The sequence below is a fragment of the Chiloscyllium plagiosum genome, unplaced genomic scaffold (genome assembly GCF_037043375.1).
Source record: "Chiloscyllium plagiosum isolate Xiang-an unplaced genomic scaffold, Cpla_swu_hap1 HiC_scaffold_4, whole genome shotgun sequence".
NCBI lineage: Eukaryota > Metazoa > Chordata > Chondrichthyes > Orectolobiformes > Hemiscylliidae > Chiloscyllium > Chiloscyllium plagiosum.
Window position 1 is genome coordinate 99,213,421 of NW_028270142.1, and position 19,888 is coordinate 99,233,308.

The following is a 19,888-nucleotide window of genomic DNA, read 5'->3' on the forward strand; positions in this document are numbered from 1 at the left end:
ACATGCTATCGTAAGGACAGACTGACGGGCAGAGGGGGTGGGGTGGCCTTGTTGGTAAGGGAGGATATTCAGTCCCTTGCGTGGGGGGACCTAGAGTCAGGGGATGTAGAGTCAGTGTGGATAGAGCTGCGAAATACGAAGGGTAAAAAGACCCTCTTGGGAGTCATCTACAGGCCCCCAAACAGTAGTCTGGATGTCGGATGTCAGTTGAATCAGGAGCTGAAATTGGCCTGTCGCAAAGATGTTACTACAGTTGTTATGGGGGATTTTAGCATGCAGGTAGACTGGGAGAATCAGGATGGTATTGAACCTTAAGAAAGAGACTTTGTGGAGTGCCTCAGAGATGGATTCTTAGAGCAGCTGGAGCCGACCAGGGAGAAGGCAATTCTGGATCTGGTATTGTGTAACGAACCAGAATTGGTCAGAGACCTTGAAGTGAAGGAGCCATTTTGAAGTAGTGACCATAATACATTAAGCTTCAATCTGCAATTTGAGAGGGAGAGGGTACAGTCGGAAGTGACAGTACTTCTGTTGAATAAAGGGAACTATGGAGCTATGAGGGAGGAGCTGGCCAAAGTTCAATGGGAGGACCGTGGAGGAACAATGGCGGATATTTCTGAGTATAATGCAGAAGTTGCAGGATCAGTTCATTCCTAAAAGGAATAAAGATCCCAGGAGGAGGCATGGGCGGTCGTGGCTGACGAGGGAAGTTAAGAAACATATAAAGTTAAAAGAGAAAAAGTATAACATAGCAAAGATAAGTGGGAAAACCGAGGACTGGGAAGCTTTTAAAGAGCAACAGAGGATTACTAAGAAGGAAATACGCAGAGGAAAAATGAGGTACGAAGGTAAACTGGCCAATAATATAAAGGAGGATAGTAAAAGCTTTTTTAGGTATGTGCAAGGCAAAAAAATGGTTAGGACTAAAATTGGGCCCTTGAAGACAGAAACAGGGGAATATATTACGGGAACAAAGATATGGCAGATAAATTAAATGGGTACTTCAGATCTGTGTTCACTGGGTAGGAAAGATGCTGGAGTCTATTATAAAGGATGAAACTATGGCACATCTGGATAGTAGTAACAGGATAGGACAGAGTCAGCATGGATTTATGAAGGGGAAATCATGCTTAACTAATCTTCTTTAATTTTTTGAGGATGTAACTCTGAAATGGACGAGGGAGATCCAGTTGATGTAGTGTACCTGGACTTTCAGAAAGCTTTTGATAAAGTCCCACACAGGAGGTTAGTGAGTAAAATTAGGGCGCATGGTACTGGGGGCAAAGTACTAGATTGGATTGAAAATTGGTTGGCTGATAAGAAATAAAGGGTAGTGATAAACGGCTCCATTTCGGAATGGCAGGCAGTGACCAGTGGGGTACCGCAGGGATCCGTGCTGGGACCGCAGCTTTTTACAATATATGTTAATGATATAGAAGATGGTATCAGCAATAACATTAGCCAATTTGCTGATGATACAAAGCTGGGTGGCAGGGCGAAATGTGATGTTAGGAGATTACAGGGTGACCTGGACAAATTAGGTGAGTGGGCAGATGCATGGCAGATGCAGTTTAATGTGGATAAATGTATGGTTATCCACTTTGGTGGCAAGAACAGGAAGGCAGATTACTACCTCAATGGAATCAATTTAGGTAAAGGGGCAGTACAGAGAGATCTGGGTGTTCTTGTACACCAGTCAATGAAAGCAAGCATGCAGTTGCAGCAGGTAGTGAAGAAGGCTAATAGCATGCTGGCCTTCATAACAAGAGGAATTGAGTATAGAAGCAAAGAGGGTCTTCTGCAGCTGGTGAGATCACACCTGTAGTACTGTGTGCAGTTCTGGTCTCCAAATTTGAGGAAAGACATTCTGGCTATTGAGGGAGTGCAGCGTAGGTTCACGAGTCAAGTCCTGGAATGGCGGGATTACCTTACTCTGAAAGACTGAAGCGACTGGGCTTGTATACCCTTGAGTTTAGAGTTTGAGAGGGGATCTGATTGAGACATATAAGATTATGAAAGGATTGGACACTCTGGCAGCAGGAAACATGTTTCCGCTGATGGTGAGTGCCGAACCAGAGGTCACAGCTTAAAAATACGGGGTAGACCATTTAGGACAGAGATGAGGAGAAACTTCTTCACCCAGAGAGTGGTGGCTGTGTGGAATGCTCTGCCCCAGAAGACATTGGAGGTCCAGTCTCTGGATTCATTTAAGAAAGAGTTGGATAGAACTCTCAAAGATAGTGGAATCAAGGGTTATGGAGATAAGGCAGGAAGAGGATACTGATTAGGAATGATCCGCCTTTATCCAGGAGTTACATCAAATTTGAATCATCTCACATTTCATGGATAACTATCCAGGTAAGTGAGTCAGAGCCCTAGCTCTTCAAATTTAACTCAAAGTTGGAAGCTTTCTCAGATTGTTCTTGATACCAGCTGGTTGCCCATTGGAAGTTTAAACTTTGTAGGTCATTGACTTCTGAGGGTCCCAATGTGCATCCATTGGGGGTATATTAAGTCTTGGACTATCTAAAGACTGGAAGGTCAAAGCCATTAGAGACTAAAAGCATGATTTCAAATTTATGAGAACCAGAAAGCATAACTTATCCAAGTCATAAATTACTAACATATGACTGTAACAAAGGGAGATGTTCCCACCTCATCCTGCTGCACCTGTGTGCAGCCATTAACATGATTATCACACCATCCTCCTCTGAAGTCTCTCTACTGTCATTAACTGGTTGGGACTTTTCCATTCTTATCTACTTAATCTTAGCCAGGGAATCACTTACAATGACTTCTCTTCCTGCTCCCTCCCTATTAGCTTTGGCATTTCCTGAGGACATTTTTGTGGCCTTCCCTATTTATCCACAGCACACAATTTGACATAATTTGAAGCATAGGTTTAATTTTCATGTGTATATTCATGCCATCCAGTTCTACTTCACCACCACCTCTTTGAACTCTTCCACTGTTGCTAAATAATCAGATAGTTACCTGGCATCTTGTGTGGATGAGCTGAAATTTCCTCTAAGTACATATTGGGAAGACTGAACCCATCCCTAAGATACACATACAGTCCATCTTCCTGACAAGAGCCTGAGATTAAACCAGTCTGAAGCAGACCTCGGTGCCACATTTGATCCCGAAATGAATTTCTGCTCAAATATTTGTGATAATACTACGATCACCTACTTACAGCTACAAGTCACCTGACTTTCCCAACTTCTCGGCTCATCTGCTACTGAAAGCTTTATTCATGTCTTCATTACCTCGACACTCAACTAATGTGCAGCTGCTGGTCTCCTAAATTTGAATCTCCACAAACTTGAGATCATTCAAAGTTTTGCTGCCCATGTATTGTAACGTGTTGCCTTCCTCTGTCAGCCCTGTGCTTGCTCCTGGTCAAACAATGCTTCGACTTTAAAATTTGTTCCTTTATTTCAAATCACTCAATGGACTTGCCTCTCCTCAGACTTCAAACCTTTGCAATAATTTTCACTCTGCTAATTCTGTCTCTTATGTATTTTCAATTATAATCGCTCCTCAAACTATGTCTTTAGTTGCTTGAATACCTAGCATTGCAGTTCCATTCCTAAATGGGCGGCACGGTGGCACAGTGGTTAGCACTGTTGCCTCACAGCGCCAGAGACCCGGGTTCAATTCCCGCCTCAGGTGACTGACTGTGTGGAGTTAGCACGTTCTCCCCGTGTCTGCGTGGGTTTCCTCCGGGTGCTCCGGTTTCCTCCCACAATCCAAAAAAAAACTGTGCAGGTTAGGCAAATTGGCCATGCTAAATTGCCCGTAGTGTTAGGTGAAGGGGTAAATGTAGGCGAATGGGTCTGGGTGGGTTACGCTTCGGCGGGTCGGTGTGGACTTGTTGGGCCAAAGGGCCTGTTTCCACACTGTAAATAATCTAATCTAATCTAATCTAAATCTCTGTCTCCTGAATTCATCTTCTTTTTAAGATAGACCTTAAAACACACATTTCTGACCAAATCTTGAGTCACCTGTCTTAATAGCTCATTTTAGGCTTTATTTATAACGTTCCTATGAAGTGCCTTGTGATGTTTAATTATGTTAAAGATATTATGTTGTAGGTTTGCTCGCTGAGCTGTAGGTTTGATATCCAAACGTTTCAATACCTGGCTAGGTAACATCATCAGTGGCGACCTCCAAGTGAAGCTTCACTTGGAGGTCGCCACTGATGATGTTAACTAGCCAGGTAATGAAACGTCTGGATATCAAACCTACAGATCAGCGAGCAAACCTACACCCTAAATCTCAACCTGAGTTACAAACCTTCACGAACCTTGTTAAAGATACTATATATGTTTTTGTAAAATCAAATCCTATCTATTGCCAAAGTTTTTTATTTAAACTTGCATTGTATTTCTTGCCTTTGTTCCTACCTCAGCTGCCTGCCTACCTCACTTATGCATACTTTCATTATTTCTGGATTCTATTTCTTTGTCCTGATGCAGACTGCACTATGTTTGAACCTCCTCTTGCAACTTGACGTCCTGGTTTCTCATCACATTTGTCTTTGTCTGCATGGAATCTACCTCTAAGTGTGGATTATGACATTTAAAGTTCCCACATTTACCTTCAAATTCAACTACGATTATCCTATGTTCCTTTCACAGTATCTGATTTATTAAAGTTTCCTTTTGATAACCTGAAGACCAATGACTTAACAATGACCCTTATTGGTGACATTTAAAATTCAGCATAGTGAAGCCTTTACAGTGTCTTAATAGCAGTTTACAAGGTATAATTAGGAGTTTTATTTTACAACTCATTCAAATGTCTCTCGTTCAAGCATCTGGCTTAAGTGTCTTTTAAAGCATTCAGATCTGACAGAATGCACAGTACTGAAACATTGGATCAGACTTAGTGCAGCCTGGTTTTGGTCCATGTATTGGTGGGAAGAGATCCTGCTTGACCCTCCTGGTTGAGGAGGAAGGTCATACTCAGGATTCCTGACCATGCCGGAATAATGTCAGTTAGGCTCACTAATGAGTGTATTGACATCTATAATCCTTCAGACCACCATCGTTTAGTGATGTCTCATCAATTAAATAGGAGGTGCACAGCATTTCTGTGCCTTCCGAAGGTCGGCTGGCAAACATTGTAAGTTTGTCTAATTGAGGGACCTGGCATTGGGAAGGGAGAGATGCTGACAGCCACCTCCCTGTATTTACCACTGAACCACATCATCCCCAACATCTTGGATCCTCATCTCCTGATCGCCAGAGAGTATGGATAAAGGTGTCTTTTTCAGGATGGCATCTGGTGACTAATGGAGTTTCAGAGGGGCCCTTGTTGGGATCACAGCTATTCACGTTATACATTAACAATCTGGGTGAAGGAACTGATGGTATTTTTGCTAAGTTTTCAGATGACGTAAAGTTAGATGAAGGGACGTAGTGCTGAAGAAGTGAGTCGGCTGCAGAAGGACTTGGACAGAATGGGCAAAGAAGTGACTGATGGAATATAGTGCGAGAAAGTGTGAGGCTGTGTACCTTGGTAGGAAGAATAGAGGTGTAGACTATTTTGGTTCTCAATTAGTAAGGGGATGGATTACAGGGAGAAGGCAGGAGAATGGTATTGAGAAACATATCAGGATCGAATGGTGGAGCTGACTTGAAAGGCCTAATTTTGATCCTATATCTTCTGGCCTTATGGACTTAAATTATCTTCCCTCGCATCTGGCTTGCAATTCTCCTGTGATTCTGAGTCTCTTGTGTATATAGGAGCAAAAGAACGAGAAGCAGAAGCAGGCAATTCAGCCTCTTGAGTGTGCTTCGCTATTTGATTTGATTTGATGCCATTTTGGCTATAAATATACTTTCCTGCCTTCTCTTCATAAAACTTTTAATGAAAAAGTCTGTTTATCTCCAACTTAAATTTATTCAATATCCCAATACCCACCACACTCTGGAATACTGAATTCCACAGATTCGCAATACTTTCAGAGAAATAATTTATCATCTCTGTTTTAAATCTGCTGCCCCTTATCTTAAAACCATGACCTCTCATTCTATATTGCCCCACTTGAGGAAACATCTTTTCTACGTCTACTTTGCCATCAGCATCATATATGCCTCCTTTCATTCTTCTAAACTCCATTGCTGTCAACAGCCACTGTTTCTGATGACATGAACAACAACGAGGAACTGTGAGCATCTGATTAGCCTGATTTTTCAGTGGGTGGGACATCCAACATCTGGTTCCTGAATCCTGAGGAAGGTTGATTTGAGGCCAATTATGTGCTTGAAGGACACATTCCCACGAGGCCTCCCACATGTCACAGATGTGGATTCTGCTAGCTTCTGTTATTGGGATGGAATGTCTAAATAAATCATTTGGCACCCAGAGTCCACTTGTAGCATCAAAGAGTTTTTTGATGTTACATTGGTGAGAAAAAAACCTCTAGGGATCCAGAAGCTTCTTCAATGAACAAAGGAAAGACATAAATGTTTGTATATTTGTCTGACAATTCCAAACCCAATCTATTTTTGTGAATATATTTATTAGAAAAAAAACATTTTTTGACTTTACAAAAAGGTAGTTATTTAAAATATAACAAACACCAGTATAATAAACAAAAGCAAATTACAATACAACTACTGTCTACTATTAACCTACCCTATAATACAAAACAAAACCGAACACTGTGCAAAACAATACCAATAAATAAATGACTGATAAAACAAAAAAAAACAAACATACAAGAACACAAAATAAGATAACAATGCTTGGTGCAAAGCTCCCAACCAAAAAAATGGGAATGTTTTATATATACTCTTTTTAACTCAGCAGCTTCCCCCCTTCAGGGCTCATCAAACCTAACCATCCTGATTAAATGAACGCCCTAGTTAATATAGCAGACAGGTCTGTGTCCAAATAACTCAAAAAGGGCTGCCATATCTTATAAAAAAGGTTTGTTATGTGGTGCACCATATTTGTGAAAACATCCAAGGGTATGTGCTCCATAATTAATTTCTGCCATCCCAAAAAGCCCAGTGGGTTCTCAGACACCCAATTCATCAGAATATTCTTCCATGCACAGTAAGTGAGAATATTAAATAGTTTCTTCCCGTGCCCATCCAAAGATGATAAATTTGGTGGACCTAGGAGGAAAGATATCGAGTCTACTTTAATTTTGGTATTTCTTATCACTCCCGTCACAGCGCTCCAATAAACATGGAGCCTGTGGCATGTCCAGAAGCAATAGGTAAGAGTACCTACATTTATTTTACATTTGGGGCTCATTGGAGATGCCCCCTTTTTTAAACTTTGCCAGACAGTCCGGTGCCAAATGAACCCTGTGCAGAACTTTTAACTGCAGAATGCCTGTCCCATTACAGATTGAGATATTTTGCATGTACTCCCATGTGTCTTTCCACTTTTCAAAAGAGATCTTCACTCCCAGCTCTTGCTCCCAGACCTCACATAACCAGTTGATATCCTGCCAGGCCCTGCCACCCAGCAGGCGATAGAGGGCACTACCCGAAAAGGTGCCTGTGGCACGTAGCAGCAATATCTCCGTATCGGGCTTATAGGGCTTAGTGAGAAGAGTAGTCTTCTCCTGGATGAAATCCCTAACAATAGACAATAGGTGCAGGAGTAGGCCATTCTGCCCTTCAAGCCTGCACCATCATTCATTATGATCATGGCTGATCATCCTCAATCAGTATCCTGTTCCTGCCTTATCTCCATAACCCTTGAGAGTTCTATCCAACTCTTTCTTAAGCGAATCTGGAGACTGGGCTCCATTGCCTTCTGGGGCAGAGCATTCCACACACCCACCACTCTCGGGTGAAGAAGTTTCTCCTCATCTCTGTCCTAAATGGCCTACCCCTAATTTTTAAGCTGTGTCCTCTGGTTCGGCACTCACCCATCAGCGGAAACATGTTTCCTGCCTCCAGAGTGTCCAATCCTTTAATAATCTTATACGTCTCAATCAGATCCCCTCTCAGTCTTCTAAACTCAAGGGTATACAAGCCCAGTCGCTCCAATCTTTCAACATAAGATAGTCCCGCCATTCCAGGAATTGACCTCGTGAACCTACGCTGCACTCCCTCAATAGCCAGAATGTCTTTCCTCAAATTTGGAGACCAGAACTGCGCACAATATTCCAGGTGCGGTCTCACCAGGGCCCTGTACAGCTGCAGAAGACCCTCTTTGCTTCTATACTCAATCCCTCTTGTTATGAAGGCGAGCATGCTATTAGGTTTCTTCACTATCTGCTGTACCTGCATGCTTACCTTCATTGACTGGTGTACAAGAACACCCAGGTCTCTTTGTACTGCCCCTTTACCGAACTTGACTCCATTTAGGTAGTAATCTGCCTTCCTGTTCTTGCCACCAAGTGGATAACCATACATTTATCCACATTAAATTGCATCTGCCATGCATCTGTCCACACACCTAACCTGTCCAGGTCACCCTGTAATCTCCTAACATCCTCCTCACATTTCACTCTGCCACCCAGCTTTGTATCATCAGCAAATTTGCTAATGCTACTATTAATACCATCTTCTATATCATTAATATATATTGTAAAAAGCTGCGGTCCCAGCACTGATCAATGCAGTGCCCCACTGGTCACTGCCTGCCATTCCAAAAGGGAGCTGTTTATCATTACTCTTTGTTTTCTGTCAGCCAACCAATTTTCAATCCAAGTCAGTACTTTGCCCCCAATACCATACGCCTTAATTTTGCTCACTAACCTCCTATGTGGGACTTTATCAAAGGCTTTATGAAAGTCCAGGTACACTACATCCACTGGATCTCCCTTGTCCATCTTCAGAGTTACACCCTCAAAATATTTCAGAAGATTAGACAAGCATGATTTCCCCTTCATAAATCCATGCTGACTCTGACCTATCCTGTTACTGCTATCCAAATGTGTCGTAATTTCATCCTTTATAATTGACTCCAGCATCTTCTCCACCACTGAGGCCAGACTAACTGGTCTATAATTTCCTGCTTTCTCTCTTGCTCCTTTCTTAAAAGGTGGTACAACATTATCCACCCTCCAATCCGCAGGAACTGATTCTAAATCTATCGAACTCTGGAAAATAATCACCAATGCATCCACGATTTCTAGAACCTGGAAAAAACAGAAAAGACCTCTGCTGGACAGCCCGTATTTGCGGCTCAGTTGTTCGAAATACATCATAACCTCCTCCTCAAACAAGTCTCCCAAACTGGAAACTCCTCTCCTGCCCAAAGTTTGAACCCTGCATCCATCATCCCTGGTCGGAATCCCAGCATACCAACTATGGGAGTGTGTGGCAAAGTCTTGGATAAGCAACCCTCACTCTGATGCATTACCCTCCATGCCTTGACTGTACAATCGGGTTCCGTCAGTGGTCCATAACTGTCCTCGTCTTATCCATGAAAAACAGGTTAATAAGAAGGCACTTTGCCTGGGAGGCCTCGATATCCAGCCATATTGAGCCTGGATCGTTTCCTGCCCAGTCACGCACAAAGAACAGCAGGGGACTCAATTGATACCTCCTGATGTCTGGGAAATCAACTCCTCCCCAACCTTGAGGCAACTGTATTTTAGTAAGTTGAAGGGCCACCCACGACGCTAGATGAAGGAACTAAACCAACCCATGCGTTTCTGCAACGTTGATCTGGGAAACATTATAGGGAGCATACGCATGGGATAAAGCAAACGAGGGAGATCATTCATCTTAACAAGGGCTATTCGGCCCAACCACAAAATTGGAAGAGCCTCCCATCTCTAAAGATCCCGCCTAACACTGTCGAGCAGGTGAGCAAAAATAGCCGATCAAACATGGGGGGGTAATAAAGATACCTAGGTATTGGAAACCCGTCTGTGACCACTTAAAGGGAAACCTAGGGCCACCTTCAACCTCTGGCACTTCCTTGTCACCCAAAGGCATAGCTTGCAACTTTGCAAAGTTGATATTATATCCTGAAATGGCCAGATATGAATTAATACTTTGTGTCAGATGGGGTATGGAGGTCATTGGGTCTGACAAAAACAGAAGGACATCATCCACATACAGTGTAATCTTGTGTACCCTCGATCCCACTTCAGGAGCGATTATGTGGATGTTCTGACAAATGGCTCTATCACCAACGTAAGCAACAATGGTGAGAGGTGGCAGCCATGATGACTGCCCCTGCCAATCCTAAGACTTCACTCCATTGGTGATGACTGCAGCTAGAGGGTGGCGATATAGAACCTCCACCTCCGATATAGCAAAGACCCCACCCAACCCAAACTGCTCTAAGACATAAAAAAGATATGGCCATTCCACCCACTCAAATGCTTTCTCTGCATTCTAAGGAAATCACCAACCCCTGGATCAATTTTTGCTGACATGCTTGGATCATATTCAGCAACCTTCTAATATTATTAGAAGATCTACGGCCCCTTATAAAACCTGTCTGATCCTCTTTGACAATATAGGACAACTCCTTCTCCAATTTCAGTGGCAAAATCTTAGACAGAATCTTAAAATCTGAATTTAATAGAGTGATGCGCTTGTATGAGGCACAATCCTCAGGAACCTTCCCCTTCTTAACAATTAGGGCAATATTGGCTTCTCTCAAAGATGATGGTAGGCATTAATGCATAAAGGAGTAATTGTACATCTCCAACATCGACCCTGACAGAATCCCTATAAACTCCTTGTAAACTCACCCGGGATACCATCAGGGCCAGGAGCTTTCCCACTCTGAAGTTGCCTAGCTGCCTCCTCTATTTTCTGAACCGTCAAGGGGAGAGGCCTGTTCCAGGGTTAATCCCAGGATGTCCAGGTTCTTAAAAAAGGCTTCCATCTTGGCTGTCCTATCCTCACAACCTTTAGACCGATACAATTCACAGTAAAAATGCCGAAAAGCCTCATTAATTCTTTTGGCATCATATGTAAGGACTCTGGTGCTGTGTCCAATGGCAGTAATGGATTGGGGAGCATGCTTTTTCCTAGTCACATACGCTAAATACTTCTCTGGCCTATACCCGTACTCGAACAGCCTTTGTCTAGCAAAAGCAAGTTCTTCCTTTGCAATATGTGTAAGTATTGAATTCAAGGCTGTCCGAAGGGCCGTTATCTGCTGTAGCTTGATTACTGAAGGCCTTGCAAAATATGTTGCCTCAGCGCTTCCAGCCATGTCTCAAGTAGACACTGCTGTCCCCCCTTCCAGCGGCCAAATAGGAAATAGCTAATTCCTAGCAAAGGCCTTAGCGGTCTCCCATAGCATAGACGGACTACTATTCATGCCTGAGTTGATAGGATTCCTGAAGAAGGGCTTATGCCCGAAACGACGATTCTCCTGTTCCTTGGATGCTGCCTGACCGGCTGCGCTTTTCCAGCAACACATTTTCATGCCTGAGTTGATAGTCAAGAACTCCTAAAACTCCCTCAAAACGTATTCCACAATTTGGAATCCTTAAGGAGAAAAGGATCCAGATGCCAGTGCTGCAAACCTAGCCCCTCACTCTTGGCTTTGACCTCCAAATACGCCACCACGTGATCAGAGATAGCCATATTCCCAATTTTACAACCTACAATCGAATCCATAAGGGTTGAAGGAGCCAAAAAAAATCAATCCTTGTGTGACATTTGTCCTTGCTGGTAGGGTGAAGACACCTCCAAATGTCCACCAGCCCCAACTCCTCACATAAGTCAGCCACCTGCTTGGCCTGCCAAGAAATAGTTGGTGGCCCACTAGGCATCCTATCCACTGTCGGCTCCAAAAGGCAATTGAAAATCCCCCTATAATAATGTGCCGTGTTCCAAAGGCACTCGACTTAGAAAAGACACTAATCAAAAATTTGAAGGGATGTGCCGGAAGACAGTAAACATTTTAAATGCCATATTTCCCCCCATGTATCAGGGCCTTAAGTATCACAAACCGCCTTGCTCACCTTTCACCTGCTCTAATAATGTGAACAGAAGATTTTTCTGGATAAGTTCAGGCACTCCCCTACTTTAGTAGTAAGGATAAAAAGAATACCTGATCATAACCCCCCCCCCCCCCCGTTGTAACTTCAGGTATTCCCCATCATCAAGATGGGTTTCCTGCAACAGGGTGATATCAACCTTTTCACTCTTAAGGTGAGAAAACATTTTTTCCTTTTGATGTTCCAGATGCACCATTTAACAAAACTCTTAGCCATATCCCCTTTCAGGGACCCTAGAATCCCTGGGAGGGAGAATCCTGCTTGCAATGTGCCAAGCACAAGTGAATGGCGACTCAGAGTCTCAGAGTTGTGTATACTCAAACTACTCTATCATAACTACAAACAACTATTACTACCAAAAATCTACAAAGAAAACCAACTATAAAACCTATGAATGGGAGACTCTTCCCTCTGCCCATAGGGGGCACTCACCCTCCCCAACCCCTCCTCCACAGCTCCTTAGGGCCTGGACTGTGCCCCAGCCTTAGGCAAAAAAAAGTAAATAAACAAGGGGATGATCCAATGTCAGGATAAGCACTCCGACCATCCCCGGTTCCATGTCACCCCTACTTATGACTAAAAGAGAAAAAGAACAACAAAAAAGGAAAACAGAGGACACCCACAAACTTTCCCATGATAAAATCCAGTTATAAAAATATAATAGGAACAACATATTCCAAGATTTTTGTTTTTCTTAAATTATTAGGGAAAGAGAAAAAAAAGGGAAAAGGGAAAACACAGGGAAAGAAGGAAAATAGGATGAACATTAACCGTATGCTTCTGACCAATTGGTCTTTTTTAAAGTGTCTACAAAGTTCTTGGCTTTATCCGCCAAGTCAAATATATGAAATGAGTCCCCTGGCTGAGTCGGAGCACCACGGGGTACCTCCTGGAGTACTGGATGCTCAGGTTCCTGAGCCTCTTTTTAACTTCATCAAAGGACTTCCTCTTTTTAATTACAGCTGCTGAGAAATCCTGGGAAAACCTGAGTTTTGAATCCTTGTGCAGCACTGCCTGTGGATCTTTCCCCAGTAATCTGGAGGCTTCTATCATTCTTTGCTTGTCCTTGTATGTGGGAAGTGCACTAGGACCGGGTGGGTGCACTGTACCGGCCCAGATCTGCGTACCGCCACCCAATAGGACCTTTCAAATGCATCCGCCCGGATTCAATTTGAAGGTCCAGGAACTGTGGCAGCCAGTTTTCAAAGAAGCTGACTGGCTGCCCACCTTCGCCCTCTGGGAGCCCAACAATCCAAAGATTCATCCTTGGACCTTGATTTTCAAAGTCGTCGACCTGATCTTGCAAAGACCGCTCATCCTGCTCCAATATCTGGATCCGTTCGCTCGAGGACTTAATCGCTGCTTCTGAGGCCATGGTTTGACCCTCCGCCTCCTCCATCCATTCCCCGAGGATCTGGAGCTCCCGTTCACGCTTCTGTAGCATGGATGTGATGGGTTGGACCTGGGCATGGAATTCCTCAATCACAGCCTCAACCTTTGTGGTAAGTCTCACCATCACCGTTGCCAATTCCTGTGAGTCTGTCAGGTCCCTCGGCGGTTTGGGAGAGGCTGCTGCTGGGAGAGGCCTTGGTGTGCCCGGTACTGCAGGGGAGTGTCCTCCTTGTTGCTGTTCACTCGCTCCTTTTCCTTTTGGTATCCTTCCCACTCCAAATTGTCAATGAACAAGTATTCTTCAAGTTTTTAAATTAACAATTCATCTATATAAGTTGGCCAGAAATAGTTAAAAAAACCAATATGTCTTCGCTGTTAGGCAGAGCCATCCACAGCAGTTCTACTGAATTGTTGCCATCTTGCTGAGTCCATCAATCTAATTTTAAAAATTTTTTTCAAAAACTACAATGATCTTCATCTTAACTATTCACAAATGTGTCTCTGTTAAGGTTAGCTTAGATTCCCTACAGTATGGAAAAAGACCCTTCGGCCCAACAAGTCCACACCGACCCTCTGAAGAGTAACCCACCTAGACCCATTCCCCTACCCCATATATAGCCCTGATTAATACACCTAACACCATGGGCAATTTAGCATGGCCAATTCACCTGACCTGCACATCTTTGGATCGTGGGAGGAAACCAGAGCACCGGGAGGATACCCATGCAGACACAGGGAGAATGTGCAAACTCCACACAGACAATCGCCCGAGGGGGGAAACGAACCCGGGTCGCTGTGAGGCAGCAGTCCACCGTTCTATTATTAATTGGTTACATAAACATCTACTCAGGTTAATCATTGTCATTGCATGGTCAATGATGGACAACTTTGTGGACATCCCCAAGTCTTCTCATAATCCCATGATGTTTACCAGGCATCTTTATCATCTATCTTTGTGCTTTCACGATGCATGTTATTCAACCACATTCCAATACTGACGCCTGCACCTGTTAATCAATTCTCGTTGAGTGCAGGATGGCAACTTCTCCCAACTGTCTGTTGCAGGAATTAAGATATACCCTTAACGATAGCTCGTAGGTTGAATTTAGAAGTTCAGGATACCTATATAGATGTATATAATATAGAGTGACAATTACATTAAAAAGTCTTAATTACTGTGGGATCTGACCTTTCCTTCTAATCTTTACTAAATAACAAAACTTTGAACTGCCTGGTAAAAGGGGCCTTTATCAAGATTTATCAAGAGCGTTCTAGCTGTCTAAAGCTAGCTGTCTACAGTAATCCATTTACTTTGATGTGACACATTGAAACTTCTACTTTATGTAGACACATTTACATGCGTAATCACCTAAAGGTCTTTACTAATGTGAGTGAAGATTTTCCCCTTCTATCCCATATTAAATAACAAACTTTAAATTAGCTGGCTATCTATCAGTGCCTCTGTATCAAAACTGACTCAGTGAAAACAGTGGCTTCATTTGCTGCATTGTAATATGACCCTATTTGTGTAATTTACATTGAGTTATAGAGTCATAGAGATGTGCAGCATGGAAACAGACCCTTCGGTCCAACTCGTCCATGCCAACCAGATATCCCAACCCAATCTAGTCCCACCTGCCAGCACCTGGCCCATTTCCCTCCAAACCCTTTCTATTCATTTACCATCCAGATGCCTTTTAAATGTTGCAATTGTACCAGTATCCACCACTTCCTCTGGCAGCTCACTCCATACATGTACCACCCTCTGAGTGAAAAAGTTGCTCCTTAGGTCTCTTTTGTATCTTTCACCTCTCACCCTAAACCTATGCCCTCTAGTTCTGGACTCCCCAATCCCAGGGAAAAGACTTTGTCTATTTATCTTATCCATGCCCCTCATGATTTTATAAACCTCTATAAGGTCACCCCTCAGCCTCCAACAGTCTAGGGAAAATAGCCCTAGCCTATTCAACTTCTCCCTATAGCTCAAATCCCCTTGTAAATCTTTTCTGAACCCTTTCAAGTTTCACAACATCTTTCCAATAGAAAGGAGACCAGAATTGCACACAATATTCCAACAGTGGCCTAACCAATGTCCTGTACAGCCGCAACATGACCTCCCAACTCCTGTACTCAATACTCTGACCAATAAAGGAAAGCATACCAAATAACTTCTTCACTATCCTATCTACCTGCAAGCCTCCACTTTCAAGGAGCTCTGGACTTTGTTCAGGTCTCTTTATTGAGCAACACTCTCTAGGACCTTACCATTAAGTGTATAAGTCTTGCTAAGATTTGCTTTTCCAAAATGCAGCACTTCACATTTACCTAAATTAAACTCCATCTGCCACTTCACAACCCATTGGCCCATCTAGACACTTCATTATCTTGTCTGGTTGCTATGAGTACAAAGGTCGTGATTCTGACTCTGTAAATGACTGCTTCAGCTAAGAATCTTCTTTGGCCATTTTTATGTTAGCTATAAACCACAACAGCCATTTTATGTTAAGTAAGAGCCATTGACAGCCCTAATACTTATAAAGAAAAGGGAAGAATATGAGTGCCAATATTGAGGGAAACGTTTATATCTGAGGACAAATGTAAAGTTGCTGTTATAAGCATTCCAAATGACAATAGTCTCTTTATCTAAATTTATTCCTCAGTTTTTTTTTGCTCTAACACTGCCAACTAAATCAAACTAAACTCTCTCTCTCTACAGATGCTGCCCAGCCTGCTGAATATTTCCAGCATTTTCTGTTCATATTGTGTAAAACTTACAATTTACTTTTATGTATTTCTATGAACTATAATTTTGTAATTATCAGACTCAATATCCAATTGTACTGTCTCCTATCTTCTTAAAGCTTTCACTACATTCTTACATGCTGGGTAAGCTTATTTAACTTGTTTCTTCCTACTGTGGTTTCTCTCCCAATTAGGTATTTCCACATGCTTTCAAAAATGGTCATAAAACCTCATGTGCCTTATTTTTCAGAGATTATTCTCAGTTGCCAAGCAACCTATTACTGTTTGGAATAGATATAAGATCAATTAATCTCAAAGCCAAATATTGATCTTTTCCTGTCTGTGGTATTCACCTTCTGTATGTGCACAACATTGCTTACCTGTTTAGCAAGTGTTCTGACCAGTTTTTCCATTGATATATTGTTCACTAATTTCAAGCATTTAACTACCTTATGTACATATTGTCAGGTGAGTATAAATTAATTCTCTGGAAGATTGCTTTGTAGATTCCCAAAGCAAGGTTGGATTCATGGAAACTGAAATTTCAGTTTTAATACCTATTGGTAAATGTGTCCAGTAGCTGTTGCAATCCTGTTTAAAATTCATTATTACATTTAATAGATCAAATACAATGTTTTTCATTTAATATAAATGCATCTAGAAATATCCCCAGCACATTAATTCTGCAAGAAGTTTTCAAACAAAAGCAATATTTTTACTTTTCTGTCTTTCTAGGATTTCAATTTTTTGCGGGAATTGATTATCAAAATTTGGACAAATTATGCACCATTTGTGGTCTACAGAGCAGGTACCACTCGAAATAGTGAAACTAATTTTATTTTATTTTGTGAACTGTTTATAGTCTCTTTGCAAGTAGGGATAAGTGTTATCACCAAAAAGCTCTAAAAATTGCCAAAGTCAGTGAAGCTGAGTATGATTTAAAAAATCAACTTCAGATCTTATTGAAAAAAGTACAAATTAAAAGTGATAGCCTGGCTAAAAGCAAATCAATTAACCTATCCAAGTAAGATATTTTTTCATAATGAGTAAATCTGTTGCTTAGACTCAAGGCTTTCTGGGTGGTGATTAAATGCTAAAGCATTTGAGTTTCAAGGGCACTCTCAGTCTGAACTAATCTATTCTGTAACGATTATGTTTCCTTGCGATATTTATATCCTGCTGAAACCCTCATCCATGTCTTTGTTTATCTAGACTTAGTCATGTAAGTGCTCCTTTGGCTGGCCCTCCATCTTTCACTCTGGTTAATCTCCACTGCCCATATCCTAAATTGTGCAAACTTTACTCATCATTCTGAACTTGCTGACCTATACTGGCTCCTGTTCTAGTAAAATTCCAACTTTAAACTTCTCATCATTGTTTTTAAACTTCCCTTTTTCCTTGCAAGCAGCTTTAGCTCTCAAAGGAGATGGTAACAATGTCACTGGATTAGATTAGATTACTTAGATTAGATTAGATTAGATTACTTAGTGTGGAAACAGGCCCTTCGGTCCAACAAGTCCACACCGACCCGCTGAAGCACAACCCACCCAGACCCGTTTACCCCTGCACCTAACACTATGGGCAATTTAGCATGGCCAATTCACCTGACCTGCACATCTTTGGACTGGGGAGGAAACCGGAGCACCCGGAGGAAACCCACGCAGACACGGGGAGAATGTGCAAACTCCACACAGTCAGTTCGCTGAAGCGGGAATTGAACCCGGGTCTCTGGCGCTGTGAGGCAGCAGTGCTAACCACTGTGCCACCGTGCCGCCCACTAAAGGTCTAGGCTAATGCTCTGAGTTCAAATCCTACAAAGGCAGCTGGTATAATTTAACTTCAGTCAATATATCTGGAATATTAGATTAGATTAGATTACTTACAGTGTGGAAACATGCCCTTCGGCCCAACAAGTCCACACCGTCCCTCCGAAGAGCTACCCACCCAGACCCATTCCCCTACATTTATCCCTTCACCTAACACTATGGGCAATTTAGCATGGCCAGTTCACCTAACCTGCACATTTTTGGACTGTGGGAGGAAACCGGAGCACCCGGAGGAAACACACGCAGACACAGGGAGAATGTGCAAACTCCACACAGTCAGTCGCCTGAGGCGGCAATTGAACCCGGGTCTCTGGCACTGTGAGGCAGCAGTGCTAACCACTGTGCCACCGTGCTGCCCCTTTTTATAATTGGATCACTGCCTTTGCCATTTCCCATAACCGCAACTCGGGATTTTACATGGCACTGACAGCCTGAAACAGCCATTTCCATGGTATCAATTGAAAAACCGAATAGCTCAGTTTATATTAGATTAGATTAGATTAGATTAGATTACTTACAGTGTGGAATATGATGGTCAATAATAATGACGATCTTTAAACTGTCATCAGTTGGTGTAACAACCCAGCAGGCTCACCAATGTTCATAGGGAAGGGAATCTGCAATCCTTACCTGGCCTGGTCTATATTTGGATCCAGACCACAGTCATGTGAATAACTATTAATACCCTCTGAAATGACTGAAAGAGGCACATAGTTCAAAAGCAAGTGAGATGGGCAATAAATGTTGGTATTAGCATGATGCCCATATTCCATGAAAAGATAAAGAATAAAAACCCAATAATCCTTCACAATATTCACACTAGTGTATTCCTAGCCTCCTATATGTACCTAATTTTAATCATGGCATATTGTTGTCTATAATTTCTGTCCTTCAGCCTCTAAGATCTGGAATTCACTCACTATACTCCTCTGCCTCCCTCCCTGCTGTCCTTTCTGATGCTTCTTAAGACCTAGATCTTTATTCTAGGTTCTAGTCATCTATTTTAGCATTTCTTTATGTGGCCTGATATTGTGTATTGTTTGAGAAACTTCTGTGAAACATATTTGAGTGTTTTATCACTTTCAAGATAATACATCAGATGGCATGGTGGCACAGAGGTTAGCACTGCTGCCTCACATTTCCTGACACCTGGGTTCAATTCTAGCCTCTGGTGACTGACTGTGTGGAGTTTGAATGTTCTCCCATGTCTTTGTGGGTTTCCTCCAGGTACTCCACTTTCCTCCCACAGTCCAAAGATGTGCAGGATGGATGGATTGGCCATGGTAAATTGCCCTGTTGTGTTCACGGATATGTAGTCCAGATGGATTAGTCATGATTAATGCAGTGTTATGGGGTTAGGCTGGGTTGCTCTTCAGAGGGTCAGCACAGACTTTACAGTTGAATGGCCTCTATCTGCACTGTAGGGATTTTACATAATTGCTTCCTATATCTCTGAAGTGTCACTATATGAAGCTAAGCCTCTTGATATGAAAGACTGGTCTATAAATAGACCTAACTAAGTGACGTTTGATATCAGAATTCATACTGTAGCAAAGCAAAACTCATGGTGTCCTCTTGATATTTGTTCTGTTATGTATTCTGATATTTCTGATGTCTTGCAAAATTGGCAGTTAAGTTATTTTCTGAATTTCTGAGAAATTAATCTTGCACGGGTTTGAAGTTTCCAAGCCACCAGTAATCACAATATTGCAAATATTTTTAAGGATGTACCATATAGGAATTGCCTTTCTCTCCCATGACTATCAGCAATACTTTGTGGGATATTTATAGAAAAATCATTTGTAATATCATTAAGACAACCTATTGATTAAGTTTAGAAGGACTGCGAAATACAACAACCTTTAAACTGAAACCCTAGTTGTACGACGAAATGCAACTACTAAACCCCCACAAGTGTGATGAAAGCTATTCTATAGACCAGAAGTGCCAATTCTCTTAAACAGTAATTAGCTCA

General features: G+C 42.3%; 1 protein-coding gene across 3 annotated transcripts in view; it reads left to right on the forward strand.

Annotated features, from left to right (window-relative positions):
- The window catches only part of cnbd1 (cyclic nucleotide binding domain containing 1), an 86,369-nt gene that overhangs the window by 1,435 nt on the left and 65,046 nt on the right, over positions 1-19,888 (forward strand). For all 3 annotated transcript variants that reach the window (XM_087986509.1, XM_087986510.1, XM_087986511.1), the window contains exon 2: positions 16,823-16,895. In XM_087986509.1, the coding sequence (XP_087842635.1) occupies positions 16,823-16,895 (73 nt within the window). The remainder of the gene's footprint in view (positions 1-16,822; positions 16,896-19,888) is intronic.